Source organism: Alternaria conjuncta (assembly GCF_024043145.1).
Source record: "Alternaria conjuncta strain BMP 0040 chromosome Unknown scaffold_24, whole genome shotgun sequence".
Taxonomy (NCBI): domain Eukaryota; kingdom Fungi; phylum Ascomycota; class Dothideomycetes; order Pleosporales; family Pleosporaceae; genus Alternaria; species Alternaria conjuncta.
Genome location: NW_026250113.1, coordinates 103,216 through 121,499, shown reverse-complemented (window position 1 = coordinate 121,499; position 18,284 = coordinate 103,216). Strand labels below are relative to the sequence as shown.

General features: G+C 52.3%; 6 protein-coding genes across 6 annotated transcripts; 3 read left to right on the top strand and 3 right to left on the bottom strand.

The window, feature by feature from the left end:
* Positions 1 to 547: 547 nt before the first annotated feature.
* J4E85_010526 (uncharacterized protein) lies at positions 548 to 1,495 on the top strand (the record flags this gene model as incomplete). The annotated part of the gene is made up of 1 exon (XM_051474735.1): positions 548 to 1,495. One exon carries the CDS (start codon positions 548 to 550, stop codon positions 1,493 to 1,495), a length of 948 nt encoding a protein of 315 aa, XP_051321411.1.
* Positions 1,496 to 1,813: 318 nt separating this feature from the next.
* J4E85_010525 (uncharacterized protein) lies at positions 1,814 to 2,372 on the bottom strand (the record flags this gene model as incomplete). The annotated part of the gene is made up of 2 exons (XM_051474734.1): positions 1,814 to 1,857; positions 2,042 to 2,372. 2 exons carry the CDS (start codon positions 2,370 to 2,372, stop codon positions 1,814 to 1,816), a joined length of 375 nt encoding a protein of 124 aa, XP_051321410.1.
* Positions 2,373 to 3,204: 832 nt separating this feature from the next.
* On the top strand, positions 3,205 to 3,897 carry J4E85_010524 (uncharacterized protein; the record flags this gene model as incomplete). The annotated part of the gene is made up of 4 exons (XM_051474733.1): positions 3,205 to 3,252; positions 3,340 to 3,386; positions 3,629 to 3,682; positions 3,741 to 3,897. The coding sequence occupies 4 exons, from the start codon at positions 3,205 to 3,207 to the stop codon at positions 3,895 to 3,897; spliced, it is 306 nt and encodes a 101-aa protein (XP_051321409.1).
* Positions 3,898 to 4,268: 371 nt separating this feature from the next.
* PUP2 (proteasome component pup2) lies at positions 4,269 to 5,306 on the bottom strand (the record flags this gene model as incomplete). The annotated part of the gene is made up of 6 exons (XM_051474732.1): positions 4,269 to 4,545; positions 4,640 to 4,983; positions 5,037 to 5,115; positions 5,169 to 5,181; positions 5,235 to 5,256; positions 5,304 to 5,306. 6 exons carry the CDS (start codon positions 5,304 to 5,306, stop codon positions 4,269 to 4,271), a joined length of 738 nt encoding a protein of 245 aa, XP_051321408.1.
* A 2,085-nt stretch (positions 5,307 to 7,391) lies between these two features.
* J4E85_010522 (uncharacterized protein) lies at positions 7,392 to 9,407 on the top strand (the record flags this gene model as incomplete). The annotated part of the gene is made up of 2 exons (XM_051474731.1): positions 7,392 to 8,525; positions 8,799 to 9,407. The coding sequence occupies 2 exons, from the start codon at positions 7,392 to 7,394 to the stop codon at positions 9,405 to 9,407; spliced, it is 1,743 nt and encodes a 580-aa protein (XP_051321407.1).
* Positions 9,408 to 12,253: 2,846 nt separating this feature from the next.
* Positions 12,254 to 15,816, bottom strand: J4E85_010521 (uncharacterized protein; the record flags this gene model as incomplete). Its single annotated transcript, XM_051474730.1, has 3 exons — positions 12,254 to 13,411; positions 13,736 to 14,951; positions 15,002 to 15,816. The coding sequence occupies 3 exons, from the start codon at positions 15,814 to 15,816 to the stop codon at positions 12,254 to 12,256; spliced, it is 3,189 nt and encodes a 1,062-aa protein (XP_051321406.1).
* Positions 15,817 to 18,284: the final 2,468 nt, after the last annotated feature.

Here is an 18,284-nt window from a genome sequence, read left to right as displayed (position 1 = left end):
GTGGTCTCATGGCTCAGACTCCGCTCCTCTCATTCCTCTTGTTCCAGCAGCGAGAGGCGTAGGGTGCAACAGCGCCTTGCCACGATGCGCCCCTCGTGCTGAAACTTCTTTGTACTCATCGGTTTTGGGTGTCAGCCCAGGGTCGACTTGATGCAGCCGCCATGATAACTGAAGCAAGCCATAAAACACTGGAGCATGAATACGAGAAGTACAAGTGCACGTGTTCCGAAGCCGAGATATGTTCGCACGGGTCCAACAGTTGAAAGGGTCCCCAACATTAGCCGTGATCTTAGATCATCAACCCCAACAGACCCATGTATCAGCGCTACCGTGCCACATCAAGCGAGATGTGATAACAGAAAGCTAAGCGCCACACCCAGCGCTCCGTGAAAATAGAATGCGTGCAGCCGCCCCTAACGTCTGTTCGCTGCAGGTACCGGTCTCACTGCGGCGTTCGCCCACCATTTGTATAAGGATCGCCCCTCCGTGGCGCTTTGCGATCTCGTGCCCTCCTCTTTGTCCTTCCCCCTTTGTTGGCTTTTCCACCATGTCACTGTCGCTACCCAAAGTTTTCAATCATTACACACTGATCGCGCTATGCACATTAGCGTTGATTTACCACTTTCTTTCCATACAAGACCACTTCACTGTCCGTGCGCCGGGTACGCCCGCGATAGCGCAGCCACCGCAGAACGGCGGATTTCCTAGAAGCATTTGGTACAAGTTGGGCCCTAATGGCCTTTCTGAAGAGACGCGAGCTTGGACCGATAGCTGTGTGAATGGCAATCCTGACTACCAAGCACACTTCTTGACGGACGAGGACGGCGATGAGTACGTTCGTAAGACCTTCGCGGAATCCCGACCGGATATCGTCGACGCCTACCTCGCGTTACCCGTCCCGATCTACAAAGCCGACATGCTGCGCTATGTTTTGCTTTGGAACGAAGGCGGAATCTGGTCTGACCTAGACGTCTCCTGCGAAGAAGGCGTATCCATGGACGAATGGGTGCCATCCGAATACCAAGGAATCGCTTCGCTAGTAGTAGGCTGGGAGTTCGATCAAGGCTGGCCCGGCGAATACGTCCGCGAATTCGCCAGCTGGACGATAATGGCCAAACCGCGATCGCCACACATGATGCAGGTCATCGAGGATATCCTTCAGACACTGCGAGATAAGACGGCGGAGCACAACATTCCGATCCAGAACGCGACAATGGATATCATGGGGGATGTTGTTGATTTTACTGGGCCCCGGCGCTTGACGCGCAGTGTGTATGCGAGTTTGGGGAAGATACTGGATAGGGAGATTGATGCGCGCGATATGATGGAGCTTGTGCAGCCGAAGCTGGTGGGCGATGTCTTGGTTATGCCGGGTCGGTCGTTTGCGGCGTCGGCGAATACGTATAAACCGGAAGAAGAAGCACTCTTGCCGCCGAAACTGGTTACGCATCATTATGCGGGGACTTGGAAGAACGACAATGGGGGCGAGCAATAGAAGAAGAACAATTTGGAAGTCTTTGGAAGAACACCAGAAACGCATCAATGAGCATGGTCGTGGAGTGATGGAGACGCTTCCGTTACGCTGCCTGATCATGAGATATTCGTCATCGTCGATTTGTTACATACTTTCCCGGGGTTCCACCGCCGTCTCCAACACCGGTATCGTATTCAAACAGCAGGCTTGGCAAAATACTCGACCGTATCGGCCGCGTTGATGAATATCCTCACTCTCGCTGTTACAAGTCCTCCCGCGCGTGATCGAGGCACGACTGGGCTGACCTATCCGTACCGAGTAATCGTCCGAGTCCTCTTACTATATCTCTTGTTCCTTTTCTTTCGCCCACAACATGGTCTTGTCTTTAGACATGGACATGCATTAAAGGATGAACGCCACGACCATTGCATTCCAATTTGTTCCCCCCATTAAACCGACGAATCGCGAGCTCTAGACCTGGACCTTTATAGCAAGAAAAGACGAAAACTTCTTCCTTGTCCAGATTTGCGTAGATCTCTACACCAGCCATCAGTGGGTACCACGTACCTCCGTCAACCTTGGCAGCTTCGTAGCGGGCTTCACGGTTGACGAAGAAGAGCGAAGGGTAGCCACGGAACGTATATGCGATAATCTCTCCTTTCTCCTCATGGATGTTCACTTGATTTTCGAGATCGATATGGGCGATGCCGAGGTCTTCTATCTGGTCGTGTACCGCGATAGCCCATACTCTGGCGCGGAGTTCTGCAGGCAGGCGGGAGAAGGGGTGGAAGGTCCGTGTAGCGGGTGTGTGCGACCATTCGGAAGCCCGAGGGAACCGTTCTAGCTGCACTTCACATTCGTCATACGAATCGCTCTCATCGCCGTTCTGTGTCGCCATGGTGTTGGCGAAAATGTATTGGTGGGAAGACGAGACGGTAAGACTACCTAATTTGTCCACGGTTGAGGCACTTGTTGGCTGATTGAGAGCGAAGGAAGTCGGATAAGAAGGGTTGTAGAAAGTGCAGAAAATGCGAAAGCTTCGTAGCAATATAATCTACCCAACGGCCAAGGCAGATGCTCTTGCTGGGTATTGACGTGTTGCCAAGCCTTACCCATTCACCAGAGGTAGTGAATCCGCTTGCTTCGGTTTCCAGTTGGAGGTGTAGCTCTCTACGTCCGCCATCGAGGTCAATGTTTCAAGGAGCTCAGGGCCTAAGAAAGTGAGAAAGCGATATTGCAAATGAGCAAGAAATGGCGGCGATGGAATGGTCGTGAAATACTGGACACAAGCAGGATATTCATGAAGCTTGTATACCCTTACGATCAATTTCTAGAGGTGTTAATAAGATGTGTGGATGGGAAATACTGGGACAAGAAAAGCCTTCGACTTCCTCTCACACCCGCCAGTGAGTCTCGTGAAGGGTCCCGCGATACCAGAGCAATTCGCAGTGGTACCGCGCAGACCGCTCTCCATCGAGCAGGCACCAAACCAGGCAAAAAGCACAGAAAATCGTGCATCTCAACCGTGAAGTGAAGAAACGGTGGTGTCCTCCCCCCCAACCCTGCTGACAGTCCCACCCGCAAAATCCCGGCGCTCCTGATTCGTCCATCCTTTTCCCAGCGCCGCCAAGCCCAGCATTCCCGCGTTTCTCTGCCGCAACAACCTCACCAGACATCACGCCAGACATCACCCTTCCACCCGCGTTTAAACCCCAACGAACTCGCCAAAGATGTCTGTCTCATCCTTCGGCCACCACGGCAAGACGCCCGCTGCTGTCGTAAGTTGTACCCGGAGCAATTGGAGGCGGAAGGTGGTTTGGGTTTGGCGATGACGAAAGAAGGAAGAAGCTAATGAGTTGTGACAGAGCATGCGCAGCCCGTACAAGGCTTACAGGAGTCCTTTCGGTCCTCAGTATGTATTTTCCGATATCGACGAGGCTGTGGGAGGGGTGGTGGGAGGGTTGGGGGTTGTTGGGAAGAGGAGGATGGGTTGCGACGCTGTGATAAGCGGCGGTATGGGCAATTGAATACCACGCACACGACCGAATCACACACGGAAAAGAGGAGGAACAATCCAATCCACACCGCGCCGCCGCCTATACCATCCACGCCCATCGCAACCTCGAAGCTCCAGACGCTAACAAACAGCCACAGATACACCATCCCCAAGAACTACCACGGCCTTACCCTCAAGCAAGCCGCGAAATAGTACGTCTCCCTCCTCCTCCCCCCTCTCCACCAGATGCATAAACTAACACCCCCACAGCGGTGGCCTCGCCGCCGGCTTCGGTGGTGTAGCCGGCTTCTTCGCCCTCTTCTTCTTCGCCGAGGTCCCCAAGGTGCGCGACGACATCATGAAGAAGATTCCTATCCTGGACAAGTTCTTCACGGTTGAAATACCGCCTGAGGATAACCCTTTCTGAGCGTTCAGCGCATGGACTGGAGTGTATAATAGGGGGACAATTGGCATTGCAGACAGGGAAATAGACCGCTTTTGTCTTTGTTGATAAATCGCATATTGCTCGGGGTGACTGTTGTGATGATGTGGCGTACTTATGGCTTGATCATGTTGAAGGCTTGATCAGTGCTTTATCGTATCTTGATGCACGACCTGCTCAATTGCTAGACGTCACCACAAGCTCGTTGATGCCGTATGATAATTGGCCATTCAGAGCTCCAAGATATTTGGTCATTGCTTCATTTTCGCGTGACTCTTACATCCATTAAGATGCTATCATATGCCATCCCATACACCACTTTCCGCTAGCCATCCACTCATTCCCCCACTAAACGCTTAGTTCGTCGGCAGCCTTCCAACAACCTCAGCCATCTCCTCATCAGTGTAGATCCTGAAGCCCTTGTCCTTGGTCACACTAGCCAACTGCACATTCTTGCTATCCAGCTTCTCCTCCATGACCTGCTTGAGCGTCTTGAGCGTGAGCACCTCGGCCTCGGGGAGCGTAAGCGACTTGTGGAATTCGTTCTGGAGTTCGGCCTGCGCGCCCTCGGAGCCGGAGCCGATGGCTTTGGCGTCGTAGCGGTAGAATGTGCCCGAGGGTTCGGCGTGGTAGCTGGATGGTGTTAGTTTGTGATCCCAGTTCTAGAGCTAGAGCTGGGGATGTTGTAGGAGAAGACATGATAGGAAGATGGGAAGGAGTGACATACAGACTCGGACCATCCTCATCGTAACCCGCAATCAACAACGCGACACCAAACGGCCGACTCATGATGCTCTCCTCGCCCTCAGCACCCTCACCAAACCTCAGCGCCAAATCACATATCGCCTGCGTGCAGCTCTCAACGCGAAGTGGCTCGGCGTAGTTGAAAGCGTGGTTCTGGCTCTCGACACGCGCGTGCTCGATCATGCTGCGGGCATCGGCTTGCAGTCCCGACATGGCACATCCGATGTGGCGGTCGATTTCGACAATCTTCTCTACGGAGCTGGTTTCGAGGAGCGTCGAGGTGACGCGCTTCTCTACGCCGAGGATTACGCCTTCGCCGGTTGCGACCTGTGTGTTGTTTGTGAGTTTGTGAAGATTGGCGGTGGGAGGGGTAGACGCACGCCTATTGCTGTTGAACCGAGCTTGATGGCTTCGAGCGAGTATTCGACTTGGAAGAGACGGCCTTCGGGCGAGAAGGTGCTGTGGGTTTGTGAGCGGGCGGTCTGGTAGTGGGAGGCGCGGGGTGGACGAACTTGATACCACGGTCTAGAGGTATAGTCAGTATATATTCTATTGTATGATTGTTTCAAGGAGCTTACCATATTCGCTTCGTGCTATGAACTGCTCATGTTAGTACAAGAGCTTCAGCGGGGTTCAATGAGGCGTACCATGGCGGCTGTTTGTGCGAGAGTATAGTGGAGATGTGCGGTGAGAAATCCAAGTGCGTCTCGAACAGGGAAGTCGAGGTCTGGGAAGTGTAGGCGGCGGTGAGGTGTTGCGGAGTTGTGTTGGCGACTTGGATGTTTCTCTAGCTATGGAGAGCTTCAGGCAACATGAGCCGCGCGCTAGGGCGGGATGCCAAGACTTCCATCTGATAATCAACTCCGCGTTCAGCGTTATCACTTTCTCACCACAACTAGCACCTACACCTAAGTCACAATTTTGGGCAAACCTCAGAAGGCTGACACGGGACAAGCGGTGATGAAGCTTTGCAATCGCATCCAGCGACTACCATTTATGGCAACATCGTCTGCCACCAACTCCAAAAGACTATTGAATAAGTAGCTCATCGTTACTTGTCACTGAGCAATATTGCGTCTGAGTTATCTTCAGGAAAAGGTTGTATCTCCTGGAGCGTCTTCGCATTCGAACGATCAATTCGCTACCGCTCTCTGCGCACCTTTTGGCAATACTCATGGAGTGCCACAATGGTAGTACGCAGATGCTGCTGAGCTTTAGAGTTGATGTACTCGTGGTGCTACACATGACTGAACCATGTGTATCGCAGTCCAGTCTCACCAAACTTATGCTGTCAGCTTTATTGGAGTACTCCAGGCCGTACACGCCTGAGGTTAAGATGATGGGGTATCTCAGTACCAGACGTACAGCCAGGTAAAGTCAAGTGGCTATGCTGAAACTCGGCTTAACGTCGATGCAAGTATCTGCTCATGCCAGAATCATATCGACCATAATTTCGGGGGGCTTCTCGTTGGGTACCGTGCGCGTGGCTAGATTCCCGATAGAACACGGGAATGTCTGCAAGCGACCTCACAGCCACGATATCCACCCGTTATCTCCCAGATTCGTCGATGTCGCAAAGTGCTCCGAGTGCCTGATCGATCAACCAAGCTTCCATCAACATATCGAAGCTGTGGTAGGGGTAAAGCTTAGCGTTCCAATCGTAGCATTGGCGCATGTAGCGCCGGGTCGAAACGCTTCCCAAGACACCAAACCGCTGGAGTAATTCTCCACATCTTCTACCTTTCCAACATCAACTTCGCTTCTTTGCCTGAACTGCAAATTCTTGCCTCCCGCATCCGCGGATCAGAAGCCGGTGATGCGCGTCATAGCTCGGATCGAAAGTGCCTGGCGTCGGCACCGTTTCTCCTGAGTTCGGACCAGCAGCGCTATCCACGTCACCATATTCTGGAATCTCGGCCTGCGGCCATGATGGATGGTGCATCCGGTCCTGTCAACAACGAGCTCATAACCACGGTAGTGCGCAACGCCAACGGATGACACGAGGACATGTGTCTACCATACAGTCGCATGAGGGTGTCGCACTCGTGTTAATGAACAAACTATTGACCTGAAAAGCCACACAGTTGCCGGCGATTTTCGATAAATCCGCGTGTGCCATGTTGCACGCACATCATGAGATGTGCAGCTCATCTCCCGCGGCGGGGATGATGTCGATGCTGGGTTATTTTTATCCGGATACGACCCTATACCGGGGCTTGACGTCGCTGTCTGGCCGTTGAGTATTGCTTCTCCACATGGGCCAATGATTAGCGAGGACGGGGCGAAAGGGTCGTTCCCTGTCTTGCCGCATCGGGCCTTCTAGAATGCTTGGTGAGCTTCAACAGTCGACGACTGCGATGAAAGCAGCAACGAACGAAGGATGCGAATGTTGGGGATGGTATGAACAGGCTGTTGTTGAAGACCATGAAGAGCCTGCATGCTAAGATTGCTTGACCAGGCTTTAGGGTTGGGATCACCGCCGGCATCCGCGTTCCTGCGTGCCTGCTCGTTCGAGAAGGCACTAATTAGCTGTGACCGTGCGGCTAATGCACGTCCGATGAATAGCCTTCAGACGGCAGCGACGTCTAGATCCAGCAAAACGTCACCGGCGAATAAATACTTCGCTGCGTCCTCCTCGTCATTCCTCGCCCACGCCGCCCTCTCGCACCCTTCTCACTTCTCAAGACTTCATTCTACGTTTTTAATATCGTCTTCTTCCTCCTAATACCAACATCATGCGCGTCTCCTCCACCATCCTCGCCGCTGCAGGCCTCTTGACCTCGGCCAACGCTGCCATCAAGGGCTTCAACTACGGCGCCAACTTCAACAACAACCAGGCCAAGGTGCAGGCCGACTTTGAATATGAATTCAACGCCGCCAAGCAGCTTCCTGGCACCAATGGATGGACCAGCGCCCGTCTGTACACCATGATCCAGCACGGCACCCAGACCGACGTCATTGAAGCCATCCAGGCTGCTATCAACACCAAGACCGGTCTCCTCCTCGGCATGTGGGCCTCCGCCGGTCAGGCCAACTTCAACAACGAGATTACTGCTCTCAAGGCCGCCATTGCTCGGTACGGCACTGCCTTCACTGACCTCGTTGAGGGTATCTCCGTTGGCAGTGAGGATCTCTACCGTGTCACCCCCACTGGTATCGAGAACAAGTCCGGCGCCGGTGCTCAGCCCCAAGAGCTCGTCAACTACATCAAGCAGACCCGTGATGCCATCCGCGGCACTCCCCTCCAGGGCAAGCCCATCGGCCACGTCGACACCTGGACCGTCTATGTCAACGCTACCAATAACCCCGTCATTGAGGCCGTTGACTTCATCGGCATGGACGCCTACCCCTACTTCCAGACCACCATGAACAACAACGTCGGATCCGGCAGCCAGCTCTTCTTCGACGCCTACCACCAGACTGTTGCCGCTGCCAAGGGCAAGCCCGTCTGGGTTACCGAGACTGGATGGCCCGTTAGCGGCGAGACACTCAACCAGGGTAAGCCCAGTGCGGATAATGCCCGCATCTACTGGGAGGACGTTACCTGCCAGCTCGTCAAGGACAACGTCAACCTGTGGTACTACATCCTCCAGGATGTCCAGTACGGCAACCCGGTCCCCTCGTTCGGCATCAAGCCTGCGGGCGACCTGATGCAGGTGAAGCCTTTGTTCGATCTTTCTTGCCCTGCAGGTTCCGCACCCAGCAACCCGTCCAAGAAGGTCTCCACCGATGGTACTTGTGGATCTCAGGGAGGTGCTACTTGCGCTGGCTCGCCATTCGGTAACTGCTGCTCGCAGTACGGATGGTGCGGAAACACTGCCGGACACTGCGGTACCGGTTGCCAGAGCGGATCGGGCACTTGCACCAAGGTAAGCTAGTACCTTCCAATGCTCCTCTTGTCACCTATCCTGTCGTCGATCCTGTATACTTTGTCTGCGCTCTTGTCTGTTTCTTGCAATTGCCCTTGTTCCGTTTCCGCCCCGTACGGGGTTGCACGGACTAATGGCCATTGGAAGGAGTCTTCGAGCAGCAGCAGTATTGGGATGCCAACGGGTATTGGGTCGACGAGTAAGAGGGCTGAGGAATTCTTAAACCAGACGGTCAGAAGCTAACATCCCTCAGTAAATGCTCCGACATCCCAGCCCACAATTGTCACCATTCCAGTAATTAGCTTTGATCGGCCGACCCCAACAGCTCAGAGTTCAGCGTCGCTTTCCGCTTCGTCTACCGGAATCGGTCTTGAGAATATCGAAGGCCTACCGCAACCAACCTTTACCTCTCTTCAAGAACCATTCGAATACCCCCATCAGCTCATCCCCATTGATAAGGCCGACCCTACCAAGGTGATTGGCAACGGATACACTGCCCAGCTATCACCTACCATATCAACCGTCTTCGTTTACGATATCCGCCCTGAGTTCGCCGGCAAGACTTGCACTTTGGCTCTACACATGCCCCCGCCCTTTCCCATTCCTGAAACAGCACCTGTTCAGATTCGTACTCCTGGCGGTATCAGCGTATCTCGCCTCGCCAACCAAGTTCCTGACACTGTTTCCATGCAGAGTGTCGGCAACTCAAGTCTCCTCGGTGCTGTACAACTCATCGAGCCTGCACATCAATACAACGTCGCTAGCTTTCCTTGCGAAGCCGGTCAACGGGTTGGGTACCAGGTGGATTCGATCAATGGGCTCGACATGAATTGGTTCCAGATGACCTACCCTGCTCTCGGGCTGTTTATGCTGGTTAGCTAGATGGGAAAGAGGTTGTATGGAGTGGTGGCAACGTGGAAGACTGGGATGTCCACTGTATTATTACGAGCCTAAAAGTCCTAGATCCTTTTAATGTAATGTATACACCGAGTATACGTATCCTGTTCATGTCGTCGTGTGATGTGCTACTAAACTGATCGTATTTAACGCATTGGTTAAGTACGATCAGTTTAGTAGCATATCACAAGGGGATATGGGCATGTGCGGAAACGGGTGTATTGCTGCTATATGACTATTGTACGCATTGCCTACGCAGTCGCGTGCCTGCATTGGAGCCGAGTTGAGGTGGTGAGATGTGGCTAACCGTGAGATATCACCGTGAGATATCACCGTGAGATATGGCTGAAGGTGAGATTTGAGATATGAGATGTGGCGCAAGGTGAGATATGCTATGTGAGATATGGCTGAAGGTGAGATATGCTATGTGAGATGTTGCGAAAGGTGCGACAAGACGTGAAACATAAGCTCCAAGATATAGCTGACTGCGATCTTCTTGTATTGAACCAAAGTCGCTTGTGGAAAGACTACTTGGGCTCCAGCGCAAGAGGCAGAAAAAGATAGCTAGCTGCGAGATAAGCTGCGAGATGAGATATTCAACGTGGCTGGCCGAAAGAATAGAGTGCGCCTTTGACTTTGACTGCTGTGTCGTCTTGTTCGGGCTGGTTATTAAGATTATACTTTAGTATACGGTTCTGTTGCGGTAGCTTTGATGAAGTGGTAGCTCACCGTGAGATATGAGATATGAGATTTGAGATGTGAGATGTGGCGGATCCGTGAGATGTGGCTGACCGTGAGATGGAATATGAGATATGAGATATGAGATCTGAGATCTGCACCGTGAGATGAGGCGCACCGTGAGATGAGGCGCACCGTGAGATGTGGCGCACCGTGAGATGTGGCGCACCGTGAGATGAAATATGAGATCTGAGATCTGAGATGATTGTATTGTCTACTTAATGACTTGAAGCTTATAGTACTTCTTTACGGATTAGATTCACGAGAAAATAGGCCCTCTGCCTACCTGCGCAGACGAGCGGCTTGGGCGATGGTTTCGGGCTTAGCGGCCTGGAGATGAGCTACGACGATGAGATGTAGGATGTGGCTGACGGTGAGATATGGTTGACGGTGAGATGTGGCTGAACGTGAGATATGGCTGAGCGTGAGATGTGGCTGAGCGTGAGATGTGGCTGAGCGTGAGATATGGCTGAGCGTGAGATATGGCTGAGCGTGAGATATGGCTGAGCGTGAGATGTGGCTGATCGTGATATGAGATATGAGATATAAGATGAGGAGATAATCTTTGCCCGACCGCAAGGTACTTAGGTATAATTTGGTCTAGTAAGAGAAAAGTACTAACGTCTTGAACCTCGCACTCGAATTACACGAGCTCAAGTTGACTATACAGAAGCTATTTACGTTCGATTTAACTTGATATCTTCAAAAGCATTCCAAAGCTAGCTACGTGCGAACCGGCGGGATGTTCTAGCAAGATGTCTTGCCGCCAGACACACTGCACGCAGCACCACCCTTGCATACCTATCCGTCCTCATCAGCATACCACTCACACTAGTACAGTAAAGTAAAGAAGAGACAAAACTCACGTTCTTGCACGCATACCACGTTTTTCCATCTGCGCAGCACCCTGTCTTGGATGGGCAGTATCCCCATTGGTTGTTGGGGTCGCTGCCTTCGGCTAGTTGGGCGTGGTTGGTGGTGAAGTGCTCGTCGTGGTCGAAACATTGCTGTGGGGTGGGGGTGTTAGTTGGGGTGTTGGAGATGATAATGGGGAGAAGGGGGAATGGGAGGGAGATGTACCCAGGCGGAAACTGAGGCCGTGGCTGTGAAGAGGAGGATGAGCGCGGAGATTTGCATTGTGACGGTATGGGAGGATTGGATTGGATGTTGATGGCTTTGGAGATGTTCAGGTGGTGGGTGGTGCTGAGAATAGAAGAGATGCGCTCTTCTTATCAACGTCGGACGAGTCAATATTAGCCATGTCTGGCTCCTACTGATCGCCTTTAGCCCTCATGTAAATGAAAAGATCAGGTAGCGAGTCCAGGTCATCACGAGGCGAGCGCAAAGACAGGAAGATGCTCAGGTCCGTGTTGTGTCTGCGGACGTGAACGTCGGGCCGGACCCCTGTTTTGAACCAACCTCCGCATGTTTGAGGCCAGCGAACTTCGAAGAAACGAAACAAGCTCATGATTTCTCCACACTTGGCATTGCGGTGAAAGCTTTTTCCCACATTTGACGACGTCTCTTTCGCTTTCGCGTGCGCATTGCTGATGTGTTGGCCGTATCCCCTCGACTTTAACTTCACCGCCGTTTCGCACGCTTCGACCGTCACTCCATCGCGACCAACATTCTGTCCGCGCAATATAAAACCTCGGAGCTTCACCCAATGGTAATCGAATGACAACTTGACAGATCGCTGCAAGCGAGGTAGTCTAGTCTGCACACAGTAGGTACGGCGTAATGCGCGGTTCAGCTCGTCGCGTGGTTCGGCGTTATGCGTGGTGCCGGCGCAATGCACGGAGCACTCATTTCACGACGTGTGTATCTGCACGAGGTGGAATTCCACCAGTAAATGCGAGTTCAGGCTGGAATTGCAGAGAGGTCGTGGTCGTGTTGCTGTCGAAAGGGCTTGCATCGCCTCATACGAGGCAGAAAATGGATAGAGTAACGGGCGTGCTGCAGCCTGCGTTGATATCTCTCTCTGAGGGAGTCCCAGAGGTTTGGAGTATCTTGTGGTGTTCACGGAAAGATATTGAAACCAGATTACGATCTCATCGCGGATGATCATTACGACCCCGTATCGATGGATTCGCTCACCTATTCTCCAAAATGTCTGCCCAGGTTCCAAAGAAAAGTGAAGAATTTGTTGTCTCGGTAGTTTTCATCGACGAATCGTCCAACAACTCGGGCGGGTGAATAGCAAGCACGGTGGACATGGCGGAATCGTTCATGGTAGTCGAGCGATACCCCAACACAATAGCCGCGCTCTGCTCCCATCGTAGACTTACGTCCTCAACGCTGTCAGTGTCACTGTGGTTATCGCTCTCGTGATCGCTCTTTTGGCCTCGATCCCTTTCCTTCTTGCGCTCTTCTTCACCTGCCTTGCTAGCATATTCCCACGCGGTACGACCACGATTGTCTTCCCACTCTGGATGGATCCCGGCAACATTTGTGAGGAAGTCCGCCGTGTCTTTGGTAAGACGACCGTTTGTGGCAGCGTAGTGAAGTATGGTCCGTCCATTATAGTCTCTCGCCGCTAGGCTGACATGGTGCATGTGAAGAACTTCCAGTATGTCTAACCTAAAGTTAGACGATGCAGCGAGCAGGTGTCCAAGGGTTCCCCCTTGTTGGTCGAGAGATGACGCAATGTAGTGGAACGCAAGGGCCGATCTCAAGATGTCCAAGTCAATTTCCCAGGAAGACTGCGTAATATAGCTTCCTATAGGTGACATTCCGGAGTCGTCAAGCTGGGCACCGTCCGCACCCTGATCAAGCAGCCAACGTATCTTCTCGCCCTGGATTCTGTCGCGATCAAAAAAGGTGTGGTGTAGCACATTTTGCCCATATGCATCCCTCGACGTTATGAGGTTGACTGCTCTTGCTTCTTCGGTGTCGAGAATGGCGATCATGGTATCTCGATTTGGACTTTGGGCTGCGTAATGGAAGGCATTGAGACCATGCATGTCATGCAATGTCACCTTCGCACCCATACTGAGCAGTGCTTTGACTGACACAAGATCGCCAGCTTTGCTAGCAAGATGTAGTGGGGTTTGCTGGCAAGAGTTACGGCACGAAAGATCCGCACCTCTGGATATCAACTTGCGAATGGAAGCCGCACTTTCCGGTTCGTTGTACCGGATGCAGTGTAACGGGGTATCCCCTTCGCGATCCCTCACAGTAAGAGAGATGTTGGGACTTGCTAGTAATGCATCGATCACATTTCCACGTGCGAGAGCGACACCAGACACATCCTGTGTAAGGGAACGACTTTCGGGACTTTGCATTGCAAGCCGATCTTCTACCCTGAGAGATCCATTGGTCCAATCATCAGCGTACGTCGTTCCAGATAGTGTCGTGCGCAAGGTAAGATGTAAAGGGGTTTCGTCGTACTCAGAAAGAGCATTAGAATCAGCGCCATGCTCAAGAAGGAACCCGACCATGGTAGCATCGCCGATCAAAGCTGCGAAGTGTAGAGGAGTCAGCCCGCTTGGACTAGTTGACGAGACTGGAGTCATAGCTTGGGTTGTAACGGGGTCTAATTTGCCAACTCTGTGTGGCCATGCTCGCCGACGAACCCTGATGTCAACCGGAACCCCGGCGTTGAGGAGTTGCGTTGCAATGGCTCTGTGGCCAAACTTTACGCAGTAATGCAACGGCGTCATATTATCGACGTCGGCCGTGTGCAAGGGAGCACCATGTTGTTGTAACATTTCAGCCATCGAGGCTGTGCATCCTGGATTGCTAACAGCATGATGCAGAGCACCCTTTAGTTGCTTGTCCAGACCAACGTAGGCACCTCTTTCGAGGAGAGTCCTGGTCGTATCTTCATGTGCGCGTCCGAGTGCAGCACGCAATGTACTGCGGTATTCTCCACCAGTCGCGTTGACGTCGGCGCCCGCGTCAATCAGCAGCTTCACTACTGACGTGTGGCCGTTGGCTGAGGCTGCCTGTAACGCGGTGCCGTACGATCCGCCCCGCGCATTGACTCTGGCCTTCTGTTCCAGCAGCATTGTGACAATTGTATCGAGGCCCAGCAGGGATCCGTAATAAAGAGGCGAGGCTATACTATCCAGCTTTTTCGACAGATTTGGTGAACTTTGGAGGTAATCTGGATTGTAAAGGCGGATCCAAGTGAGAAATCCTGCTGTCTTCGTGCTGAACAGACTCATCGCTAGTCGACTCACTTCTTCCGTCTCCTCTCCTATCTTCTGAAGATGGCGATGCCAGAACTCTGCTGAGTACCGTGCGAGCACATGATTTTCTAGGAGATGTTGAGTAATTGGATACTGGTACTGACTCAAGTACCCCAGGCAACCTTTGGCAATCGCTTCGTGACATTCGTTCTCCTGCATGCTAAAATGCTTTGCTGGCCCCTGCTTGATTCGGTCTGACACAAGATACTCCTGAACTGAGTAGTGTGCTAGAGTGATGATCCGCTGGGAAGGCCTGTTCAACCATTTCACCTCTTTTGTCGAAAGAGTGACGAGGCTAGAACATATCTCCAACGCTTCTAGTGGATCTACTAGCACCTCGTCGCGGTCGACCATTGGTTCTCGCGCCACGTCAATAGCGGCCACTTCAGCAACTTCTTCAATAGAAAGCGGCCTGGTAGAAAAGGTCAACCACTGGAATATTCTAATCGCATACACACGATCCACCTCGCGTATCGAAGCTAGGATACGGTCGTATGTCTCGTCTAGAGTCTGCGGTAATGCTGCGAGCGCCTGTCGTAACATCGCCAAATTGCGACACTTTGCTAGTGTGTCAAGCTGGCAGACAGCCCAGCGAAACCTGCACCATTGTTAATCAACTCCTCATAGATATTGTGGCGACACACATACATCCCCCGGGCTCCGTGCATCAATGCTATCTCGATCTCTTGCATAGTATCCTGGTCCTTGTTCCATTTCGCCAGGTCCTGATCATCGACCAGCCGCTGCTGAACGTATCGTAATATGTCCTTGTCCACTACATCTTTCTGAAGACTTATAATGCCTTCTCTTGTGACATGATTGCCTAAGAACGTCTCGATATCCCGTTCTCTTCGGCTGGTCATAAGCAGATGCACAATACCGAGCTGCCACCCAATCAACGTCTCCAGTATGTCTGTTAGCTCTGTGCGTTTCGTACACTCATCGAGCGCATCGAGGACGATGTAGACATGCGTGAATTGTCGGATCACCTGCGGTGCGACATTGAGAAGTGCTGACAACGATGGTTGCTGTTGTCCGTTTCCGCATGATGAAAACAACTCGTCAACTTCCTTAGGTATGGCGACCGAACACTGCAGAAGTTGACTGAGCAATGAATGAAGCATCGACTCTGGATCCTGTTTCTGTACATCTTTGAAGTCAAAGTAGAAGTATACCGTGACTTCACGAGCATCTTCATCGCAGTGCTGCAGCAAATGCTCGATAATTGTAGAGCTTAGAATCGTCTTTCCGCACCCTGGGATCCCATACAGCCACATCCGCGACGCTTTGCCCTCTTTCCATTTCTTGAACTTTGCACTTTCTAGTATCCATAGTCCTGTCCCCGCTTGTCGCTGCTTGTGAGCTTTGTGATAATTCGTGGATGGGTCGGGAGCCGAAACCCATTTGCGTATGTTCTGGAGTCTTGTTTCTCGGCCTCGTTCATCAGTCTCAGAATCGTCCATTGAGGCATCTGCGACATTCGGAGACCTTTCCCGAATGTTCCTCCTGAGTCGCCTCAACGCACTCTCTTTTCCCTCGCCATAAATTAGCGGTAGGTAGCAGTCGAGGATACCGAGAAGACAGTAGGCCCCATCTTCGTCGCGTGTGGTCTGTCGATCCCGTGCCCAAGAAAGGCGTTCGGCAACTTCGAATTTCGACATATCAGTTCCTGACAAAGCTTCGATAGGTATCGCTGTCACCTCATGGATGGTGTATTTGAGCGAGTCTTTATCTCCTAAACGTACTCCATCCTTGGAAAAGAATTCGACGGAATGCGGGGCTAGAAGCTCCTGAAGCGTCCAGCCCCGGGTAAACCATCTGCTCGTTCTGAAGGCTGCCTTCCATGTTGCGGACGGTCTCCAATCTTCCTTCGAAGCCTTCCCCTCGACATCTGCTAGAAAAGCATAGCATTTGTCAGCTTTTTGATACCAGCGAAACATAGAGTTGATCGCCTCGGATAACTCTGTGTTGTTTGCCTTGTCAATGCAGCAAGTGTCTACCCAGAAATGTTCTAGGCCATCTGACTTTGCCTGTTTTGCGCAGAAGCGAAGCTTTTTCCAACCGTCTCCTCTTGTTGCGACCGCTGCATCCACGACCTCGAGATTCTGACTACTAGTGAGGCTTTTCACATCGTCAAAGACCACCTCTTCATCCCCCCAGGTGTGCGACAGTATCGCATAAGGAGGCAGATCTTCGACGCGGATGATATCTTTCGTGAATCTGAAGTGTCCATCGCTTGTCGTATACAGTAACCGCATCGCAACGGATCTTGGACGCACGCGTACGCGCGCGAGGTGACAGTCAGAACAACAGGCTCGCGCAAGGTATGAAGATCGTATGGAGTCGTTACTTAGTATGGGTGCTAACAGCGGCCTGCTAAGTCAGTGTAGGAGTTAGGAAGGCTGACAGCCCTCAAGCTGCCACTGATCCTTGGGGCAGGCTGCATCCTCACCACCCACCCAAAGCAGGAGGCACAGCCCGCCTGCAGCATGCAGGTGACGTCCAATGAGAAAGGCGGGGCAAGGCTGAGATAACATTATCGTACGACAGCGTCATATTGCCGGACAAGAGGAATGAGAGCGCGCGGTTGAGAAGTGTGGATAGTACGATGCGCGAGCTGGTATTTCCAAGGTTACTAGTGAAGTATTCGCGTTCCTGCCCGCTGGAGAGTGCACGGAGACAGAAACTTGCCAAGGCTCGTCACGTGCCGGCAACTAGCCCTCCTGAGACCGTATCAGAACCTCTGATTCTGCGACTCTACTCCATTGCAGGCTCCAAATGTCAAGAAGATTGAAGGGCGAAGGAGGTCAAAGAACGGATCAATGAGGTGATCAGTCCACTGTAGTTCACTTGCCTATCCTAGATGGCGATACCCTGTGAGAAGGGCTTCTAGTGCACGCAACATCAGAATATCGAACATGATGAAATTGGATATTGTCAATAAACACGACTATACTCTAGCCCTTACGCTCTCAAAACACCCAAACGCCCAAACCGCCCAACAAGAAAGGCTTATGATATACGTACAGTACGATACCAGCCCAAACAGCAAGTAAAAGACACTCAGCTTACACCGAGCCTCAAGTGCCACTGAACCCAAACGCAGCGCTCATCTACGCACCACCAGCCCTCCCCGTCGTAGTAGCACTACTAGGCTGATCATTATTCCAAGTCAAATACGTATGATCCCCCAACTTGCGCGGCTTGATCAGATGCGTAGCCAAGAAGACCGCTCCGAGCAAGATACAGATACCGCCGACAACGAGGTATGCGATGCCGAGGAAGGGGTTCTTGCCGCCCATTACGGTGCGCGTGGAGATGAGGATGGATTTTGTGCCGCTGTATTTGTCGACGGGGTAGCCTGGGGGGTGTTAGTGGGGATGAAGTGGAGGAGAGGGGAGGAAGGGTAAAGGGAGGAAGGGTAAAGGGATGAAGGAAAAGGGAGGGGAGAGGAGAGGGAGAACGTACGGTCATAGATCTTAAGACGGTAAGTACCAGCAGTCAAAACGTCCTTGTCGTTGCGCTGGTACAATTTACTGAACGTAGGCAGACCCGCAGTCCTCATCCAAACCTGGAATTGCTCCCAGGTATGCAGGTTAGGCAGCTTATCGCCGTAACGGCCATTCTCGTATTGTTCCTGCCAATTCGGGGGTGGCACAACATCCTCAGGCTTGTACTTTGTCTCGCCGTAGAGATCGCCCTCGTGGCTCCACGAAGTACCTTCTACAGTCATGGTGTAGTTCTGGCCACCGGCGTTTGTGCCACCCGCGGGGTTGGCAAGCGTCAACTGGCTGAATGTGTCATTGAACATGGAGTTCGCGATCAGACCGCAGGGGTAGTACGGCTTGCCTGTCTCGGAGTCTACGTCCAGCGGCGAGCAGTCGCCCGAGCTGAGATCGCTGGCACTGCGGGCATCACCCTTGAGTTGTTG